Genomic DNA, 23,115 nt, shown 5'->3' on the forward strand with positions numbered 1-23,115 from the left:
GATGCGATAGAAAATATCCGGCTTAGACGCAGAGAAGACGATCACTGGCCACAGATCATAAGATACATTGTATGATTTATTCCATAGCACTGCATTTGTCTGTTCCACCAATACCCGCCCTACTCTGCCTTTATAAATAAAATTACATTTTCAGTGCCAATGTGACATCCCGGTCTTGTACTGTAGGGAGGAAATGTACAAAATCACTGAATCGGTAATAAATATTGCATATTAAAAGAAAGTCCACCGTAATTAAATAAAGATGTGTTTATAATAGCTGTGCCGCTAACAAACAAGACAATCACACAATGAGGGGAAGGGGAGGGGGGATCAGTCCCAAATCATGATCATAGTGACATTAGGTAGGATTCATGATGATATGGCGACACTTGGGGCTTGGCCGTGACTTTAAGCTATGGAAAAGTGACAAGGGAGGACGACACAGAGGATTTGATAGGTTGATCTGCTTGGCTGTCACACCGTAAGAAAACCATGTGCTTGCTTGGCATTTATAGAAAGAATAAAAAATATATATAGCAGAGCTGGGTATGTTTGCCAACATTCACTCTATTCACTATGCTTTTCAGCTACCCCCCTGACATTACTTATTGAGAGCAAACACATAATTCTTCCACTGTTGGGATAAGAGGACAGCTCGGTACGGCTGCTCAGAAATGACTCTTCTGAGACTCGGATCATGGAATGAAGTCTTTTGGGCTCCAGTTTGTTTTTTTAATTGTTCTGATTCATGCAGCTCCTAATCAAATATTTTCTGTCGCTCAATCTAGCTCGATGGGACTGCTGTCTTCTTGCCCATCTTCCACATCTTCATCCTCATCCCCAGCCCCCATTAGGCTATTTAACAGGTTACCTTTAGAGAAAAAAAACACAGATGTTATTAATATGCACTAATAAGGGGGAGATTTACAGCTGCATTGAACCCAAAAACAAAAGAAAAACAAACAATACATGCTAAGTAGGTAGTTTTACTGCCTTGTTTACCATCTATTAGGGATAACCTTAGATATAATGCCATCTTATCCAAGTATAACTGCACATATGGCATCTTAAAGGGGTTATCCAGCACTACAAGAACATGGCCACTTTTCCCCCTCTCTTGTCTCCAGTTCAGGTTGTGGTTTGCAATTAAGCTCCATTTACTTCAATGGAACTGAGTTCCAAACCCCACCCAATCTGGAGACAAGAGAGGGGGAAAAGTGGCCATGTTTTTGTAGCGCTGGATAACCCCTTTAAAAAAGAAAAAAAAAAAAAACCTCTCCTCATTCATGCTGGGCTGCTGCTCCAGATACACCATCACTTTTAAGCTGTGAAGCGGATATGAACCAGAGTGCCCTTCCCATTGACACCTCAGCAGTGGGTACCATCTAGTCTAGTCTATGGATAGATTTTAAAAAAATAAATAAATCCAGAGCCAAGCTGGATGCAAACATCAGATTCAACAGGGTGGACCTTTTGCACCAGATGTTTCATCCATTGTCACAAAGGACGATAAGGGTCATGGCAGCAGAACTATGGACCATTGGGCATCGTTTCTCTGATTTTTTTTTTTATTCAACATCTGCCCACTCAAATGTGCCTTGGACATATGTGAATCTGGCCTGAGCAGCATGCCAGGGTCTGGTATTGCAGTGTTCGCTGGGCTGCAACCCAAGGAACATTTTATTCCTCACTTACCTAATAATCCCCCGTAGGAAGACGACTGTTTAGGAGGTACACCGAAGAAAATCTGTCCTATCCTGTCCAAGTACTGCAAATCAGAATAAAAAGCAAAAAGTGGTAACATGTATATAGCCGATTTATATACAGTACATTGTCACAAATAAAAGGTTACTGTTCAGGATTTTCACAAAATTTCTGCCCCACGTTTAGATGTACATTGGTAAAGCTCCCAACATACAGGATAAATGTATTCATAGCATTCTAAAATATATAAAGATACTATATTAGCCTATATGACAAATAGCACTGAAAAGCTATGGGGTGATCTTCTCAAAGAAAATGGCCAGTATGTATAGTGTACAGTGAACTAAAAAACCCTCATTTGAAATCTGTTCTGGATAAAGAGCTGGTCCTATTGGAGGGGTTTCATTATATTTTGGGAAGCGGCAGTGAGGTTACTGTTCATTTATCACAGAAGCTTCCTGAGACAGAGGTGCAGGAGCCTCCTTCCTCTCCTGAGCTTCCTATAGAGTAATGGTACAGCTGACAGCCACACAGCATACATGGTAATGCCAGAAGTGTGTGTCAGGTTGCTGTCTGCAAAGGAGGAAGAGAGCCTTACCTCTCAGGGCTAGTAACATGTCCCACTCTATACAGTGACATACCCCAGCAAAACACTAGATGGCGCCATGTGCACAGGATACAATATAGGCACTTTGCTATGACATTACAGCCTAAATTATTATATTACCAGCCAGCTGAACAGATAGTTTCATCTGTCTACAATATATTTGTCACTACGTAGCCCTGGTCTACATTTATCTGTTACAATCTGCAGCTGTTGCTACACTACAACTCTTAGCATGCAGAGTTGCAGTTTTGCAGTAGCCGTGGAGCCACATGTGGAAGAACATTGCTCAGTGTTTTATGATGTTGTTGCCTTTTGTAGGCAAAATCCTTGTTACCTGGCGCACAGTAATAAAATATAAAAGTGACACGTCCAAAGTTTGATGGGTGGGTTCAGACCATCCGAACAAATTGTTAGAACCAGTGGGGAGAAGCATGTGGCTGAGTGGTTCTCTCCCCATCTCCCTGCAGTAGATAGTCCCATAGACTTCTATCAATGTCCATCTCCTACTGCCAGGACATAGTGGACATATCTGTATTTATTAATATCTGATATGTAAGGTGGCGACACCCAGCCCCTCACTGACCAGTTCATGGAGCTGGAAGCAGACGACTCCACTTGGTGTGGTGGCCGTGCAGCTTTACAGCAGTTCTGCTTCTATTCACTTCAATAAGAGTTGACCTGCAGTATCCCAGCACTGCTACTACACAATGTTTGGTTGTACAATCTACTTTCATCTCTATCCCTTGTGTTAATAGAGAAGACCCTAAAAAAACCTTAATACAGAGCTGATCACATCCCAGGAAGCTATAACCTTAGAAATATGCTACATGCAATCTACTTTTGGGTAATTTCCTGTTTAAGTTTTGCAATTTTCCTGCCAGTCCCTAAAAAAAAATCACCCCCCTAGCTCCTATCAGCTGCTTGGATTACACCATGTTTTATTATGACCTACCTCATTATACATGGGGTCTCTTTTTAATGACGGCTGATACTGTTCACACAATACTGTAAATACGGTTAATTTCCCACTAGGAATAAAGAAAGAAAATGTTTATAAATGAAACTCACATCAATAAAGGACTCAGAACCTTCCATAGAAGCACTTAATAAACGCAGTCCTGTACGTCGTCTGCCTTCCTACACATTTTGGCAGGGGAATTATAGTATTACATCTTGTTTAGAAATCCTTGGCAGCTCCATTTTGCTTTTGAGGAAATCTTTTACCGACAATTGTAAATTGTGCCAAAATAATACACAGGCTGATACGGACTGGCACAGGATCACACCAGCGGCAGCAGCTCTTAGATGTAGCAGAAGGGAGTCTGTGGAGCTCTGTACTGCAATGAAGATCTAGCATTTCCAGACTATGATTTGTTGATACAGGAAAAAAATTCAGTTGTGATTTCTGTTCAGTGTATCAAGACTGCTGGAATAATAAGAAAATGAGAAGACCTGGAGAGTGCTGACATAGCAGGGGGTTAGACTGGGATCACAAAGATCAGGCAGTCCGGCTCCCTCGTTTTACCAGAAATTGATGAAAAAACAATGCATCAGTTGTCATCAGGCTTTCTAACCATTTTTTCATAAGCCATCAAAAGCTGGACAGGACGAATGGAGGAGAGCTGCAAGATGCGTTCTTCCTCCCAGGTTCAAAAGCCGGTTATATTGATTTGAGCCATGCAAATGAGCGGGATCAATTCATATCTCATTTTACCTCAGGAGGGAAACTGAGCCAGCCCGCCGTATATATGTGAAGGGGACCTTACATGTAAGTTCTCATGCACATATTACTGCTCTGTACAGTGTTCACCAACCTATGGCTTTTCAGGCTGGCAGGGCATGATGGAAGTATTAGTTTTGTAACACCTGGCTAGCCACAGGTTGGGGAACACTGCTTTAAAAAAGAAATGACAAAAAAAATAATAATAATAATAATCATGAACAATGAAAGTATGTCACTCTTTTAGTGTTACTTTACTTCTGCCACAAAATATGTAGACTTGTGAGGCTTCCCCGAATCCCTGGTGATGTCATGAACAAGACAGCTGATTATGGTGGAGCTTTTAACAACACAACATCAATACAACATTCTCCACAGACAGCCATCTAATTGAGAGGTGCACTGTCAAGACAGCAGAGAGCAGAGGGGAAATCGATGGATGAGGCACAAAAAAAATCTACATAATGTGGCAGAAGTTAAGTAACAATTATATGACCGCCAATCTGATTCCTTTTATGAATGGATTGAATAACCGAATTGCCATTTGGAAAAAGCTTCCATTGACCATGGCTGACCGGATTGCTATAATAAAAATGGTTGACCTCCCTCAGCTCTTATTTTATTTTGGCTCTTCTCCCATCTGGATTGGCGATAGGTGGATTAAAAAAATAGAAATATTGCTGGGTAGTCTTATTTGGGGAAGGAAACGGGTTCGCCTGAAATATTCGGTATTTAGCACTCATAAAGAGGAATGAGGTTATTCTCTGCCCGACATTAGGAGGTACTTTTTGTCTTGTCACTTAGCACGGATTACGGGGTGGAGAAGACACCTTTTTTCAATATTGTGTTAGACACTTTAAATTTGAGGATCTGTTTGGATTATTGGAGTCAGGTAATCTGGTCTCACTTCGAACTGACCTGAAATTATGTCACTTGGCAAATAGGGTATGGGAGGAGACTAGAAGATTAGCACTAGATAAGGGGTATTTGAGTTGCACCCCAATCTGGGGGAATGTAAACCTCCCAGAATTTGGGAAAATTCACAACAATCAATTTAGGATTAATAGAAAACTTTAGTATTTGTCGCAGCTATTTTTGAATGGGGAAATTCGTCATTTTGATGATCTTGGTAAGGATTTCGCACTGGATGGGAAACACAAGTTTTTTTTATGTTCAGCTCTCTCAAGCGGCTGGCTGCACGTTAACTAAGGAATTTTTTAGGCCCACTAAGAGTAAGGTACTATTAATGTTGCAAGGTATGGGATCCAATACCAAGAAAAGTTTATCTTTTATTTATAGGTATATAACACTAAATTCACAATATGAACATGGGCACAGATTTGCTTACCGATCCAGATGGGAAAAGGAGCTAGGCCCTCTGAGTGAGGACACCTGGAGCAATATAATGAGTAATGTACAAAAGGTTTCACTTTCAGAGGGTCATAGGTTGGTTCAATTCAGGATTTTGCATGCATCATACTATTCCCCATTACTGCTTTCTCGTATGGGAGGAAGATGATGAAATGATTCCTCTTGTCCGAGATGCCAGGAGGAATGTGCGGGCCTGGGTCATATGTTTTGGGGGTGCCGCGCTCTAGGCAAATACTGGAAGGGGATTTTTCATTTCTTGGAGACAAAGTTTAACTGTACTATCTTTCGTTCCCCAGAGATAGCAGTATTAGGAAATTCACCTAATGTGACTGATGATATTATAAGAGGTCTGATTATTAAATGTTTGTTTTACGCTAGACTAGTTATTCTAAGAAACTGGATAGCCCCTAGGGCCCCAACGTCTGCTGAATGGGAAAACCTGATAAACCCAAATTATCAATATGGAAGGATTTGGTATTCTGGAAAGGAAGCTAGAGGGAGGGGGAGGTTCCAACGTCTTTGGAAAAATTGGCAAGTGACACCTTATATATAAACATTGTTTATTTATTTAATTATTTTGAAGAAAAATAAAATGATGGGAAGGATAATTTATTTTTATTCTCTCTCTCCTCTCAGAAGGGCAGCCATGCCTGGGGTTGGGGGGTAGGGGTGGGGAGGACGGGGTTGGGGATAAGAGAAGGTATACAATGTGTACATTTTTCCTGTGAAAATGATTAGGGCGATTGCCCTTTAAGTTATAAATAGAGTTTTTGTTTTTGCTATATAATTATGCTTGTGCCAAGGGATCTGGATACCAATACTGTTGTGGGTTTGGTACATTTTTGGGCCATACGGTTATTGGTACTTGTATTTGGAATGTACACACTGTTCGAGTTTGTGTTTGTACTTGAATTTCTTTTGTAAAAAATATATATATATATATATATATATATATATATATATATATATATTTATAAAATTGTAAACAAAGATTTGAATGAAAAAAACAACAATTATAGAGTGGTTTGTATACATTCACCAACTACAATTTTTTTTTTTTTTTTTTTTTACAAAACAATGTGAAAGTGGCCAATCCCTTTAACCCTTTGAGGACCAGGCCCAAAATGACCCAGTGGGCCGCGCAAATTTTGATCTTTGCGCTTTTGTTTTTCCCTCCGCCCCTTCTAAGAGCTCTAGCACTTTCAGTTTTCTATCTACAAGGCCATGTAAGGGCTTATTTGTTACAGGAATAGTTGTATTTTGTAATGGCGTCTTTCATTTTACCATAACATGTATGACGGAATCCCAAATATATTATTTATGAAAATATAAATAGGTGAAATCGTAAAAAAGAATGCAATATGGTAACGTTTGGGGGGTTCCTGTGTCTACGTAATGCACTATATGGTAAAAGCGACATGATACTATTACTCTATAGGTCAGTCCGAACACAGCCATATGCAGGTTACACAGATTCTCTAATGTTATATATATTTTTATAATGAAATCCCTTTTTTGGCACTTAAATATTAATAAAATGGGCCTATTGTGACGCTTATAACAGTTTTATTTTTTCACCTACGGGGCTGTATGGGGCGTCATTTTTTCCGCCATGATCTCTAGTTTTTATTAATACCATATTTGTGAAGATCGGACGTTTTGATCACTTTTTATAAAAAATTTTTAATATAAAATGTAATAAAATCAGTAATCCGCGCACTTTTTTCCCTCTTTTCGTCTACGCTGTTCACCGATCGCAATGACGCTTGTTATATTTTAATAGATCGGACAATTACGCACGCTACGGTATATTATATGTTTATTTATTTTTATATGTTTTATTTATATAATGGGAAATGGGGGTGATTTAGACTTTTATTGGGGGAGGGGTTTGGGGGTAGTGTGTTGGTGTTTTTAACTTTTTTTTTATACATTTTAAGTCCTTTTGGGGGATTTGTATATTGATTACTTTTATTTTACACACTGATCACTGCTATGCCATAGGCATAACATTGATCAGTGTTATCGGCGATCTGCTCATTGAGCCTGCCTGTGCAGGCTCAGAGAACAGAGCGCCGATCGGACCGCACGGAGGCAGGTGAGAGACCTCCGGCGGTCCGTTTTACTGAAAGTGACAGGGGACTCCCCCTGTCACTTACACTTAAGCGCTGCGGCAGCGATCGCTGCGTTTAAGGAGTTAATGTCACGCTCAGGCGTGTCATTAACGGTGAGGTGCCGGCTGCTGATTGCAGCCGGCCCCCACCTGCTATGAAGCGCGCTCCGCTCCGTACCCGTACGTCCAGGGTCGTCTGGGGACAGACTTCAAGGACGTACCGGTACGTCCTAGGTTGTCTAGGGGTTAAACCAATCTTAAAGTTTCCCTATAGCCTTTGCTTAATTTTAGTGCAGAAGTTATGAGCTTATCTGTGGGCTAAAATAAAAGTATGTAGTTAAGTTTAGTCAACAAGTTTAACGATCAGTTAAAGGGGTTAAAGTTTGACTGCTAGGACCCCCACTAATCATAAAAATAGAGGTCATTGTCCCACAAGTGAATGGAGCATAGAAGAGTCTGGTGCTCACTTTTGAAAGGCCACTAGAAAGTGAATGGAGCTGCAGCAGAGCATGCATGCTGCTGCTCCATACACTCCTGTGGATCGGGCATAACTTTTAATCTTGAGAGAATCACTTATTCTTTTTGAAAAGAACAGGGCAAAGCTTCAATACCATGAACAAAAGTGGCGCTGTTTCTGCCAAACAACCAGCCCTTTTCTAACTTCATACATACCCTGTAATTTCTCTTCTGTAAGTTCTCTCAAGAGATAAACTTACCCATCTACAGCCAGTAGTAGAAACCAAATGAAGTTTAAAAGGGGCTGTACAAATGGAGGGCCCTTCTCTATTGACGGATGCTTCTCTGTGTACGTTGTGAAGACCACTGAAGCGCTTGTTTTATTTTTTAAACAAAGGAATCTATTACAGAGAAAAAACAACGTGTGTAAAATTACTTATGCTGAAGAATCACAATTTTGCACTAGCAGTAGGGTTATCCAAAAAATCCCTTTAAAATGACGAACAAAGCAATAGAAAGTTAGATAACTATAGGTGGGACTTACTGCAAGACAGCCTGGGCCACAAACATGTCCACCTCACTGCGATAGCCTCGGGTGGATGAATATTCTACTAACATATTTGCACAGCCTTCCCCATCAGAGGAGTGCAGGAAGTGGTATCGGGATTCATAGTAGTTTTGCTCTGAAAAAGAGTTTTATATTCATTCATCAATCCATGACCAAAAAACAGACAGCTTTTCACCCGTTAAATATTACACAAGTCAGTGGGGGTCTAACACCCAGCTGGTCAGCTGTTTGCCAAAACCACTGTGCATGCCATATGAAGGGACTGGTGCAGGCAGCTCTGTACATTGTGTAGTGGCCATGCTTGGTTACTGCCGCTCTGCTTCTATTCACTTCAATGGGGGCTGAGCTGCAGTCACCCAGCAGGGCCACCTTACAATTTAAGGATCTGTCTGCTTCTGTCTCCTATTACTTTGTATTCGGGGTCCACAACTCTGGCAAATGGCTAACTGGTGGGGGTAAAATAGCGCAGTTGAGCCATTACCCAACACCTCCCTCACTATTAAACAGCCCCACTATTCCAGCTTGTGACGGCTGGTGTGTGAAGCACACCTACCTTTCCACAGTGTAATAGCCAGTAACTGATGTAACTTTGGGTGACCTAATTTTCCTGATCCACCAGTCGACCACTTGAGAGCTCGGGACACAAAAGCCACTCGTTCAGGAGAGTTCGGATCCATCAAACTAAACAATTTGGCCAGGTTTTCTATGGAAACAGAGTTATACAGGGATAAGGATGTGGCCAAGCAAATGGAGAGGTTCAGAGGTAGAAATTATTGCAATAGATAGAGATAGAATCTGTACCCCAGGAATTATACAGTTGTCTGAACCTGCCGAGTACTGGGAAGACCAGGTGGCTATCTAATGTGTAGGGAAATCCCAATACCACCCTGACAGATGATGTTGGGAGACCATGCTCTTCTTCCCCCATTGAAAATCTTAGGCCTCATGCACACATTGGCAGCATTGGACAGGACTATGGATGTGCATCTGTAACGTCCGGAATTTGGACTCAGAATGGGTGATTTGCGCCACAACTACAGACCACACAATGACTTGCATGTTTTTTCTGCAGGACAGATTATGGCCCTGCTGGAGAGGATGATGGCATGATGGCAGAGGGACACTGGAGAGACACTGAGCATCCCCCTGCCATCATCCTCTCCAGCAGCCACAGCCCGCACAGCTCTGGGAGTCGGTGCATGACATCACCATGTTATCCAGGAAGTGACATCACCATGTTATCCAAGAAGTGACATCACCATGTTATCCAGGAAGTGACGCCTTGATGCAGTAGGAAGTGCAGGGAAAAAAGCACTTTATAAGCATTTCCCGTAATAAGTGTATATTGGGGATTTGTAAAACTTTTGGGGAGCTATAAAATACTGTAATAAAAACTTTCGCCGGACTTCTCCTTTAAGGAAATCTATTTCTACTGTAAAACAGTGAGATTTTTTTCCTTGCCAACAAAGGTAGATTTCTGAGCTTCTGATATTCGCTCTTTATGTGACAGCTGAAGATGATAAAAGTAACCTGTTTTGCCGTTCCGGGATACCCAGCGCACTCACCTAACAATTCATCTGTCACTTTAGCTTCTGATTTTTCTAGCGACTCCAGAACAAGCATAGACAGATCCGCGGCACTATTTTGCTTTAAGGGAAATAAAGACGAGATGAATAATGTAAAGCTTTAGCTACATTTATCTGATGAAACTCAATGAATTACAACTCCTGCTATAGAAGAGCACAGGTCTCTGCGTAGTTCAATCCAGCAATAAGCGACACAGTAAAAACTCACCTCATCTGTGTCTATGGAGTGGCACATAAGGCAATAGAAGCTGAAATGCAGATCTGTATACTAGTATTAAGATGGCCATGCACCTTCAATAGCTGTTGGCCAAACAGCTATATCCCCAGTCTGCCCACAGACATGAGCGTTTAGTTCAGCAGAGCCTTCATGAATTTGGAATGGGGAGGTATCAGCTGCCAGACATGTCTGATGAAGGCTTACTTGCCAAGAACAAAAGGATCGAGCTGAAATGAACATGTCTGATCCTTCTCTTCCATGACATCTGCCGATTGTTCTGGATTTGAAAATCGGTGGCTGAAGAAGTTGGATGCAGCCCTAGCGGCTCCATGGCTGTATCCATATTTACCAGGACTCCCTGGGGATGCATCCAACTTCTTCAGCCACTAGTATTCAAATGCCAACGATCGGACTCACACATGCTCAAGCTGTGCTCATCTCTAATATGGGGCCTTTACAGCCTCTATTGTCTTATACAGCACCAAAAAACTAAATTCATCTTGTATCCGAATGAATAAAACATACCCCCTATCCACAGGACTGGGAATATGTATTCAATTAGTGGGGGTCCAGTGTCTGGCACCAAAAACTCATCATGAAAATGGACGTCCTCTTATCCTGAGCGAATGGAGCAGCGACATGCATGCTCAGCCACCACGCCACTCACTCACTATGGGACTTCAACAAACAGAGCTGTTCTCTTCATAAGTCCCATAGAGAGTAAACAGACTGATGGCAGAGCAGATTTATTGCTGCTACTTTCACTAAGGATAAAAGCACCTCGGTTCCCATGGTGGTCCCTACCTCGTCTGGTGGGGATAACCACAGTACTGACAATGCCATCAAATCATCTTTGGGAACAAGAGTGTTAGAGAAATACAGAACAGGTTCTTACTTGACCATGGCTGAAAAATAGCAAAGCCCCGGAATACATTAATTCTCTTGCTTCTGTGTGTTTGTTCTGGGACATATACCTGAAACAGAAAGAGACATTAGCTGATGGAATACAGGATGCACAGACTAAGCATCACATCATACCATAATGCTGCACTGAGCACATAAGGGTTGGATGCAGCATGACGGACCAATACGGATGCCTCATGTCATAACTACAAGGACTACACTAAACCAGCCAATGAGGCTCATCAGCTACTGATACACGGGTGTGAACGTCCAGGGAAGGCAGTGTGATCTGGGTTATGTAAGCTACCTGCCAATCATCCAACGTGTATAGTCACCTCCCGAACAACAGATGTGAGGGGAGAAAAGGATTGGCCATGTTGGATTTCAATAGTGGGATCCCTTATTTCTTGGGAAGATAACCGACCACCAGTGGTGACTAGTACTAACACCCTCCTGTCTTCTCCATTATAGACTCTTACCTAAGTGGAGCATGCATGTGTATGAGGGAGGCTGACTGGGAGAGAAACATGAGTAACAGCTGGTGTATGTGTATAGCTGCTGCCTATATGTCAGGTACCTGATCTGGACTTGCTTGGTCCATAGATCCTGAAACAACAGGAATTTATCTGATACAACATAGACAACCCAGAATGTTAGGATTAGGGATACGTCCTGCCTAATACATATGCATCATATATAGATATTTAGGATGTTTGTCTGGTAACATCCAGAAACAAGTTAAACCAGTTTAATAAAGCTGCACTGGGAAGTCCCAGCAATGAAACCATCATCAGAAAGCTAGAGGAATGAAGGATGAGAAGCAGTGGACATCCACATAAATACAGTAGACCCTTCCAGGCTTCAGGTTTTCTTGGCCTATGTTTAGTATTATATAATCTATTACTAGAATACCCCCGGTTCATGAGTGACTCTAAGGACATACAACCTCTACCTCTCCTCACAGGATTTCTTCTGGCAAGTCAAGTCTTGGGCTAAGTTCACACCACCACTATTCATTTCCACTGTTCTGCTCCGTCATAGAACAAGAATAAAACAGTGCCACATCTTCTGCATGCCAGATGCCAAGGACACCCAACAGGCCCCGCTGGGTTTCAGTCATGGTGGGTAACATTCTACCGCACAAAACTGCTTCACGCTGGGCAGTGTGTACTCCGCCATTTTCAGCCAAAGCTGCAGTAGGCTCCTAGGGGTTGGCTCACATGGGGATTTTGGTCAGTATTTTGGCAGTATTAGAGGGTCGCTCATCTCTGGTACTCTGTGTTAGGTGCTGCTCATTAGTAAAGACATTAGATTTAGAGACGCGTGTACCAGTGGCTACTGCCGAGCAGCACTGTGAAATCTATGCCACCTTCAAGGACACGTACATATTGGCTACAATTTACACCACTTTACTGCCAGAAATCATAGACATGTGTAAAGTGGACCAAGGCTGTGGTCACATTTGCGGTGGAACTCAGACACAGATTCTCTTAATTTAGCCTGGATTTTTATAGTATTTTTTGTCTAGTGATATCCTACTAAATAACTAGACACCCCATGGAAAACAAATAGACCCCATTAAAGCAACTCTGTACCCACAATCTGCCCCCCCCCCCAAACCACTTGTACCACTTGCACTTGGATAGCTGCTTTTAATTCAAGATCTGTCCTGGGGTCCGTACGGCAGGTGATGCAGTTATCGTCCTAAAAAACAACTTTTAAACTGCAGCCCTGTGCCCAACGGGTGTGGCCTAGATTGTGTATGTATTAGGCTGGCACAACCTCTCTGTCCTTCCTCCCCACCCTCCTTATCATTAGGCAGATTTTCTCCTATTCTTCACCTGTGTCAGCCCGGCACATGGGCTGGATCGTTAAGGCACCTGTGCAATGTTCAGCATTGAGAAAAAGTTCCAGTGGCATTCCTTATGATGAAGAGGGTGGGTAGAAGGGACTAAGGGGGGGGTCCGAAGGTAGGGCAGTCAGACCTTCCCAAACAGCTTGTTACCCCAATCCATTAGGATGGGGTAACTTTTCATCCAGCGTTAGTAAAACTTGGCCACTTTCTTCCAGAGACAGCACCACTCTTGTCTCCAGTTTGGGTGCAGGATCTGCAACTCGGTTCCATTGAAGCAAATGAAGCTTATATGCAAATCACACCTGAACTGGAGACAAGAGTGCTGCTGTCTCTGGAAGAAAGTGGCCATGTTTTTCTAACACTGGATAACCCCTTTAAGATGACCCCATCAGAAACAAAGTAAGACTCTGGTCACACTGTATCTTGAGTCTTGTATTCTTAAAGGGAACCTGTCACCCCCCGTGCCGGGGTGACAGGCTCCCGACCCCCCGTTAGAGACCCCTATACTTACCTCATCGCGCCGGGTCCCGCTTCTGAAGATGGTCGGGTCCCGGAGATCTCAGCCGCCGCAGCCCGGCGCGCGCGCTGAGAGATGAGTCCAACGCTCATAGAGAATGACGGAGCGCTGGACTCTCCTGTCATTCTCTATGAGCGTTGGACTCATCTCTCAGCGCGCGCACCGGGCTGCGGCGGCTGAGATCTCCGGGACCCGACCATCTTCAGAAGCGGGACCCGGCGGGATTAGGTAAGTATAGGGGTCTCTAACGGGGGGTCGGGAGCCTGTCACCCCGGCACGGGGGGTGACAGGTTCCCTTTAAGCAGAATGAGCCTTGTGTTTTTACGTTTTTTTTTCATTCCTTCTTCGAGCTTCTTTGTGCACTTTGCCAGGATCACAGGCTTATGTGTGTTTTTTCCATGCAAATCAGGCCTATGTCTAATTTCTTTAAAGTGAAAGAGAGAGCAATCGTATGTACAGTAAGAAGATTACTTTTTTTTGGGGGGGGGGGGATCCTAATAATAAACATATGACCTATGGTTTCTGTTGTGGTATGTGGCAATGGATCCCTTTAGATCCGGTTTCCTAGCAAGTACGCCACGTGTGGGACCATGAAGGTACGGCGACTCCTTAGTGTCTCCCTTATGTCTGTAGATATGTGACAGGGCCACATCATGCATTCTTCACTCTTCTATTTTATTTATTCTTTTTTTTTTTTTTTTTTTTTGGGGGGGGGGGGGGGGGGGTACATTTACATGGCCACAATACACAAGTGCGGGGCCATAAGTGACTCCTTAGCGGCTCCCTTATATCTGTTGCTATGCCGCAGGAATTCTGTCCCACATCCTGCCACCTCCTTCTGTCAGGCAGTAACCATGTTGGCACACACTGTCACATGACTACCTACTATGAGACAGCACACACACTGGGTCCCTCCAAGTCAGGCTTAGGCCTCAGGTCAGGCAGAGGTACAGGGCTGCACACACACTGGGACCCTCCATGTCAGGCTATGGCCTCAGGTCAGGCACAGTTACAGGGCTGCACATACACTGGGTCCCTCCATGTCAGGCTATGGCCTCAGGTCAGGCAGAGGTACAGGGCTGCATATACACTGGGTTCCTCCATGTCAGGCAGAGGTACAGGGCTGCACACACACTGGGTTCCTCTATGTCAGACAGAGGTACAGTGCTGCATATACACTGGGTCCCTCCATGTCAGGCTGAGGTACAGTGCTGCATATACACTGAGGTACAATGCTGCATATACACTGGGTCCCTCCATGTCAGGCAGAGGTACAGGGCTGCACATACACTGGGACCCTCCATGTCAGGCAGAGGTACAGTGCTGCATATACACTGGGTCCCTCCATGTCAGGCTATGGCCTCAGGTCAGGCAGAGGTACAGGGCTGCACATACACTGGGGTACAGGGCTGCACATACACTGGGGTACAGGGCTGCACAGACAGCTGTCACCCTACCAGACCTCACCTACTTGGGCTCTAAACTCCCTTATATAGTAATAAAAGTCTTAGGCCTCAAGATCCAGCTGCCACCAGGACCGGCCTCTGGGCACTGAGCGGGCAGGACTTGCCCCATAGCAACTAGAAACCGCTAGCCAATCAGCCGCGAGCAAGTTGTCACAACTCCAACCTGCTAAAGAGTTAATTGACAAGACTTGACAGACTGACACGGCGCGCAGCCAATCCAGTGTTAGAGTTCAGGTAGCCCCGCCCTACACCTAGCAACCAGCACGCCAGCAGCCAATCAGCAGTCACTTTAGGAAAGGGCCCTGGAAAGCTCTGGAACGTTGTAGTCAGAGGAAGACTTGAAGAAAAAAAAAAAACAGAAGCTCCGCCCCTCACCGTACCTGAAGAATAACGTGCGGTACATCTGGTGGGCCTCATAGTAGTCTCCCTTCTCCACGCTGGCCCGCAGCTTCCCCTCTACACGCTGCACCCCTCCTCGGTTCCGGGCGCTGCCTTTGGAGCCTTCTTGCTCCGCCATTGCAGCAGCCATCATAGGGACGGCACACAGACGTCACCTGAGCTGCGCAGATCAGCACACGCGCTCGTGCCTCTCGCCGACGTACGGAAGCCGAGCGTAGTCAGCAGCAGAACTCGCCAGGTTGTCATGTGACCCGGGTGCCGCTGCTGATTGGCTCCTGCCAGCTGTACTGGATACATACATTGTATCACTTTCCTTCTGCGTGAGAACGTCCTATGTATTTGCCCATCATAGTTGGGGGTCTTCTTTAGCGCCAAATATTTTTGGGGTTTTCAAACTTTTTTTAAATTTTTTTTATTACTGTTAAATCCCCTTTGTGTACACTGACTGCAATTGTGGTAATAACATGTTTTTACTGTGATTTGTGCAGGAAAACCGCAGAGTGTAAACACAGCCTGAAGTGACTGACCTGTAGACCACAGGGGGGGGACCAACACAATCGCATCCCTATTCTCTATGCTGTAGATAAGGTCACAGTACCCCTTTAAATAGTTATTTTCTTGAATGTATTCAGCAATAATTTTTCTTTTAAATCAACTGGTGGCAGAAATTTAAACAGATTTGTAATTTATTCCTATTAAAAAATCTCAAGTCTTCCAGTACTTCTCAGCTGCTGTATGTCCTGCAGGAAGTGGTGTATTTTCTCCAGTCTGACACAGTGCTCTCTGCTGCCACCTCTGTCCGTGTCAGGAACTTCCCAGAGCAGAAACAAATCTCCATAGATAACCTCTCCTCCTCCCCAGACTGAAAAGAATCCACCACTTCCTGCAGGACATACAGCAGCTGACAACCATTGGAAGATATGAGATTTTTTTTACTAGAAGTAAATTACAAATCTCTGGCACCAATTGATTTGAAAAAAAAAAAAAAAAAGAGTTTGGTGAACAACCTCTCTAAGATTGCAGTTTTGACACATTCTTGTCACAAGATGTTACTGATGATTGGAGAACAGCCAAAGTTATACCCATCCACCAGAAGGGGAGAAGAGCCCAGTAACTACAGGCCAGTTTGCTTAAAGGGGTACTCCAATTAAACATAACTTTTGATTGCTGGCCATGGTAAGACTAACAATTCCTTCCATACTTCTTATTATTTATTCAGTCTCCTTCCCCCAGTTCTGAGCTGCTGCTTTCTGTTGAAAACACAACAATCTGTGTGTGAGGCTTTCTCTCTGTCTCCCCCTCCCCTTCTGAGACAGCTGATGTAAAATAAGGCCCTATCTGCAACATTGTAGCTTCTTTGTAATGGGGGGAGGGGGAGATAATCACTGTGAGTTTATCAGCAACTTGACCTCAGAATAACCTTCCCAGCATTGTAAAGAAAAAACGAAGTTGCAGATAAAGCCTGCCAGGGACTAGTTTACATCAAATGTCTTGGAAGGGAGCAGGGGGAGACGGAGAGAAATGATCACACGTTTTTTGGGCCGTTTGACGGCCGTCTATTAGGATGGCCATCATTGTGAGCCCAAGTATTGGCTGTTATTTCATAATGACGATGTGGGAACATACATGGCCATATACCGCACCTTGCTTCCATATACACCTATATACTACACGTTGCCTCCATATACACCTATATACTACACCTTGCCTCCATATACACCTATATACTACACCTTGATTCCATATACACCTATATACTACACCTTGCCTCCATATTAATCTGCATACTTCACCCTTTCTGGTCAGAGCACTGGTTTGGCACACATTAGGTTACAAGTTCCATTCCCCTTTGCCATGACAGCACATGTGACAAGCAGGGCCGGTTTTAGACTAGATGTGGCCCTGGGCAAAGTTAAAGGTGGGGCCCCAAATGCTGAAATATTTTAGCAACAATTTAAGGTCCCCATACATTTTACTCTTTTGTTGGTGGTACCTGTTGCTCCTGGTGGGTTCGGCCATCAGTGTAAGGTGTATGGGGCTCTCTGGACAGTCCTCTGACAGATGATATCAGTGGACATAGGGGATCAAGCTTGATGGAAAATCAATGCCCAACCTCTTTGTTCTAAGAGAGATAAGCCGCCATCAGATCTGTATGGCTATGGCTTTACCCTCTCATAGAAAACACAGGAAAACTCAGATGTGCCAAATTTCTGTGTATGGGGAGGACGGGACCAGATGGGAGAGATAATTGTCAGCTGAAAGAATGTTCAGCCAGCAGTTATTGGAAGTGTACGGCCACTTTTAAGGCCGTATTACACGGCCTGATATTCTGCAGAAGTGAGCGCCAATCTGGTAGAATGGAGCTCGCTTAGAGAGCCTACTACAGCAAAAGCTATGGAGGAGATTTATCAAACTGGTGTAAAGAAGAATTGCCTCAGTTGCCCCTAGCAACCAATCAGATTCCACCTACTTAGAATGTGAGTAATGAAAGGTGGAATCTGATTGGTTGCTAGGGGCAACTGAGCCAGTTTCACTTTACACTATGTTTGATAAATCTCCCCCTATGTGTATATATACAGTATATCATTAGTGATGTGTGTGCAATCCTTGCTGTATATAGTAAACAATAAAGATATATACTACCTGATCATGTTCCCCGGTGTCCTCAGGCCATGTCTGTGATATATACTACCTGATCATGTTCCCCGGTGTCCTCAGGCCTTGTCTGTGATATATACTACCTGATCATGTTCCCCAGTGTCCTCACAGAGCGATAGCGTCCTGATTCGGACAATTTTCGCTCCATGTATTAGGGCCCTTACTCAGTTCAGAAGTTTACATGCCGCTACATGTCAGGACTACCGCTACATGCCGGGACCGCCGCTACATGTCGGGACCGCCGCTACATGTCGGGACCGCCGCTACATGTCGGGACCGCCCCTACATGTCGGGACCGCCCCTACATGTCGGGACCGCCTCTACATGTCGGGACCGCCCCTACATGTCGGGACCGCCCCTACATGTCGGGACTGCCCCTACATGTCAGGACCGCCGCTACATTCTGGGACTGCCCCTACATGTCACGACCGCCGCTACATTCTGGGACTGCCACTACATGCCAGGACTGCCACTAAATGCCAGGACTGCCGCTAGTGGTGTAAATACAAGAACTATTTATATGAATTGCTTTAAAAAAATAAATGAAAAAAAAAATCACTATAATCAGGACCAAATATTACCTCCATACTGTTATTGAAGAAAACACACTATATATAGGCCAATATTACCACCATAAAGTGACCGCCCCATAATGACTCTATATACACTATATACAGACCAATATTACCGCCATACAGTGACCACCGCATAATGACTCTATATACACTATATACAGACCAATATTACCGCTATAGACTGACCACTGTATAATAAATGACTGTATATACACTGTATACAGACCAATATTATGTGGCTGTCACCCTATGGCTGTACTATTGGTCTGTATATAGTGTATATATAGAGTCATTATGTGGCAGTCAATCTATGGCAGTAATGACTCTACGCTATATACAGACCAATATTATTGCCATAGGCTGACCCCTGTATAATGACTTTATATACACTCTATATACAGACCAATATTACCGCCATAGAGTGACCACTGCATAATGACTCTATATACAGACCAATATTACTGCCATAGACTGACCCCTGTATAATGACTCTATATACACTGTATGCAGACCAATATTATGTGGCGATCACTCTATGGCTGTACTATATATACTGTACTGTGGCTGTACTATATATAGTGTTATTATGTGGTAGTCAATCTATGGCAATAATGACTCTATATATACGCTATATACAGACCAATATTAATGCCAAAGAGTGACCACTGCATAATGACACTATATACAGACCAATATTACCGCCATAGAGTGACCACTGCATAATGACTCTATATACAGACCAAAATTACTGCTATAGACTGACCCCTGTATAATGACTCTATATACACACTATATACAGACCAATATTATGTGGCGATCACTCTATGGTTGTACTATTGGTCTGTATATAGTGTGTATATAGAGTCATTATGTGGTGGTCACTGTATGGCGGTAATATTGGTCTGTATATAGTGTCATTATGTGGTAGTCAATCTATGGCAGTAATGAGTGTATATATATATATATACGCTATATACAGACCAATATTAATGCCAAAGAGTGACCACTGCATAATGACACTATATACAGACCAATATTACCGCCATAGAGTGACCACTGCATAATGACTCTATATACAGACCAAAATTACTGCCATAGACTGACCCCTGTATAATGACTCTATATACACACTATATACAGACCAATATTATGTGGGCGATCACTCTATGGTTGTACTATTGGTCTGTATATAGTGTGTATATAGAGTCATTATGTGGTGGTCACTGTATGGCGGTAATATTGGTCTGTATATAGTGTCATTACGTGGTAGTCAATCTATGGCAGTAATGAGTGTATATATACGCTATATACAGACCAATATTAATGTCAAAGAGTGACCACTGCATAATGACACTATATACAGACCAATAATACCGCCATAGAGTGACCACTGCATAATGACTCTATATACAGACCAATATTACCCCCATACAGTGACCACCACCTAAGGACTGAATACCACCTTATTTTTTTCTCAATAAAATACACCGTATTGCCTTAGTGATGTCATCATACACTATACATAGGAGCTGCAGCAATTACATAGGACTGATGAGGCCAGAGAATGGCTGCAGCTCCTATATACAGTCTATTCACCTCAACACTTGGAGTCAGCAGTGCTTATACACACACCATTATATATATATATATATATATATATATATATATATACACACACACTCACACACCCATGAAAACACATTATACAGATACAAACCATCCAGTCCACACACTATACACAGGACATGTAACACACACTGCATTCATGCATTATACACCTACATTCATACACATTACACACTACATATACAGTATACTTACCCCCTCTAGCATGCTGGATGTAGTGGTGAATCCCCCTCATGTTCCTTAGCAGCAGGCTGTCATCCTCACCCGGCAGGCCTCTCCTCCATCGTCCCGACAGCTCCACACCAGAGCAGGAAGTCACGTGCAGTGAGAGGAGCTGGAGGGAGGGGGAGGGGGAGCAGACACCGAGCCCAGCGTCCTGCAGCCTCTGCGTGACCCCTGATAGCAGCAGCCAGGGATCACTGCCAGACGCTGGAGGACGCTGTCTGTGCTCTCCTCTCCACTGGAACTGCGGTAGGGGGCCCCTGGGGGATGGGGGCCCAAGGCATTTGCCCTGCTTGCCCCCCCCTAACGCCGGCCCTGGTGACAAGTTACGTGAGCCCTCTCTGGGATTCTGGGCTTTCCGGCGTGCACCCCCCCCCCCCCCACCACACACACACACACCTTTACTCACCAGGGTCCATTGGTGCGGTTGACTCCATCCACTTCCTGCAAGGCTTCACTAAAGACAGTCATGCACCATTAATACCCGACGAACCTTCAGCCATCAGTTATTTCTCCCATCCTCCTCATGCACAGGAACGACCGAGCACTCCGTGTTTTCTATGGGAAGGGGTACGTTGCAGCGAATAAGCTGTGGCTTATTTCTTCCTAAACAAAGAGGGTTACCCTGACCCCTATCTCCACCGACAGATGATGTTAGGAGAGCCCCATGCATGGCATACTGATGGCAGAATGCACTGCAAACCTCTAAAGTGCATGGGGACCTAATTATCCTTGAAGATAGGATTGTTTTTAAGCTAGACCCTATATTTCTTCCCAAGATAGTCACTCAGTTCGAGGTAGGAATACGCGGTTCTTACATCTTTTTGTAAGAATCTGGCCAATGATAGGGAGCAGGAGTTCAACACTTTAGAAGTGAGGACCACCAGTCTGTAGAATTTAGAAACAATGAGAGCGTTCAGACGAGGAAGACCAGGGTTCAGTTTGCAGGACCCAACAAATTAAGCAGGATAAGCTGGAGCTCATTGGCCAGGTGGATCAGGCAGGCGCTCTGTCTTATCTCTATTCTGGTGTCTCTTCTCCATAGGGTCTCAGAACTTATTCCACCAAGGCTGTTGCAACCTCTTGGGCAGAGAGGAGTGAGGCGTCTCTGCATCAGATATGTACGGCTGCGGTGTGGTCCTCTTATACTTTCTTTTGCCACTACCGTCTGGATCTTGCCGACTCCTCTAATCTATCCTTTGGCCGAAATGTTCTTCAAGCCATCATCCCTTCCTGAGTTCCGTCTCACGGGTGCTGTCATGGTGGAGGGGAAAACACACCAGTAATAATGGTTCCTTGAGCCATGACAGCACCACTTGTTTTCTTTGTTATCTTACTGGTGAAGTTGACACATGGGTGTGCAGAAACAAAATGTTGGAAAATAAATTGATAAAAAATATATATATTAAGGATACAGTAGCTTCACACATACCGGATCCGCAGCGGATTTCACACTGCGATTTTGCAGCGAAATCCGCTGCGGATCCTGGTATTGTGAAGTTGAATGGGTTACATACCCATACAATGGGTCACATCCGCTGCCAGTATGTGACCCGGCCCCTTTAACCCCACCCACCCCCCAGCCCGGAGCATACATTACCTGCTCGGCGCCACGGCTGTGTGTGAGGCTCCCGGCTCCCGTTGGTCCCCATTAGCCAATCAGTGCTGCCGGGTCACATCAGCCAAGGGGCCGGGTCACATACTGGCAGCGGAATGAAAATTTCACTGTGGATAGGTAACCCTATAGACCTTCACACTACCAGGATCCGCAGCGGATTTCGCTGCAAACTCGCAGTGTGAAATCCCTAACAGAAATTCTGATGCATATGAGCCACTTCTGCCAGTTATTACCAAACTTTTATACATGGGGAAACATTTGGTCCCCAATAAAAAGGACTATCTAACACTGCATGAACATGGGGTTCTGAGGGGAGAGTTGAAGAGCGGTGGCCTCCTTTGTCTGCCCGCTGTATGTGGTGTTGTGTGAACGCTTATGTCATTGATTATTACAAGTGTTTGCTGTGTACAGCACTGGACAAGTCTTGGGAGTCAGAGGACCTGTGTGTCTATGAACTGTCACTAATGTCTCAAAGAAATGATGTACCTTTCCCAGCTTTTTTTTTTTTTTATAGAGTCCGAGGAACGTGCTCTCACCCAAGTGCACAAAAAGGTGCAGACGTGCCACACAAAAAAGTGCAACAAGGATGCGGTCTATCGCAAGCCCACTCTAAAAAGAGATGGGCCCCCAACCAACCACATTACCTCCCCCTCCGGGCCAAAAGGCACCTGCGAAGGTTCAGGACAAATATCCTCTCACTGCCGAAGCAGAGAGAGGACCAATGCCGCTCACAGCAACCACCCAAGCGTCAGCCCAGGCGTTCGCCGATAAGCAGTCGTACCAACGGTTTGGCTTTCCCAGCGCTACAGCAATGCAATTTCTCTACAAATCATGGAGAGGAAATAGACATCAGTATAACATGCCGTCATTCAGATGGCTCATCCATGATAATACAAGGAGAATTTGAGTCTTCGGGAACAGAAGCCAGTCTTTT

The 23,115-nt window shown here is 44.2% G+C and overlaps 1 protein-coding gene across 2 annotated transcripts; it reads right to left on the reverse strand.

Annotated features, from left to right (window-relative positions):
- Window positions 1–58: 58 nt before the first annotated feature.
- GET4 (guided entry of tail-anchored proteins factor 4) lies at window positions 59–15,682 on the reverse strand. 2 transcript variants are annotated; one of them, XM_069983861.1, is made up of 9 exons: window positions 15,464–15,682; window positions 11,238–11,316; window positions 10,105–10,186; window positions 9,093–9,242; window positions 8,516–8,654; window positions 8,232–8,372; window positions 3,264–3,339; window positions 1,696–1,768; window positions 59–871 (listed from the first exon to the last, which is right to left on the reverse strand). In XM_069983861.1, exons 1-9 carry the CDS (start codon window positions 15,613–15,615, stop codon window positions 780–782), a joined length of 984 nt encoding a protein of 327 aa, XP_069839962.1. In that variant the 5' UTR covers window positions 15,616–15,682; the 3' UTR covers window positions 59–779. The 2 variants fall into 2 exon arrangements, with proteins under 2 accessions (XP_069839962.1, XP_069839963.1); XM_069983862.1 differs by lacking the exon at window positions 15,464–15,682 and adding an exon at window positions 15,085–15,183.
- Between the last annotated feature and the right edge of the window lie 7,433 nt (window positions 15,683–23,115).

This window comes from Dendropsophus ebraccatus, chromosome 9, assembly GCF_027789765.1.
Source record: "Dendropsophus ebraccatus isolate aDenEbr1 chromosome 9, aDenEbr1.pat, whole genome shotgun sequence".
Classification (NCBI taxonomy): domain Eukaryota; kingdom Metazoa; phylum Chordata; class Amphibia; order Anura; family Hylidae; genus Dendropsophus; species Dendropsophus ebraccatus.

Excerpts from the sequence above, each read along its gene's own strand:
- GET4 (XM_069983861.1), bottom strand. The coding sequence starts at position 15,615 with ATGATGGCTGCTGCAATGGCGGAGCAAGAAGGCTCCAAAGGCAGCGCC. Across the intron at positions 9,243-10,104 it reads AGTGACAGATGAATTGTTAG|AAAACCTGGCCAAATTGTTT; the intron begins GTGAGTGCGCTG and ends CTGTTTCCATAG. Across the intron at positions 872-1,695 it reads TTCCTACGGGGGATTATTAG|GTAACCTGTTAAATAGCCTA; the intron begins GTAAGTGAGGAA and ends TTTTCTCTAAAG.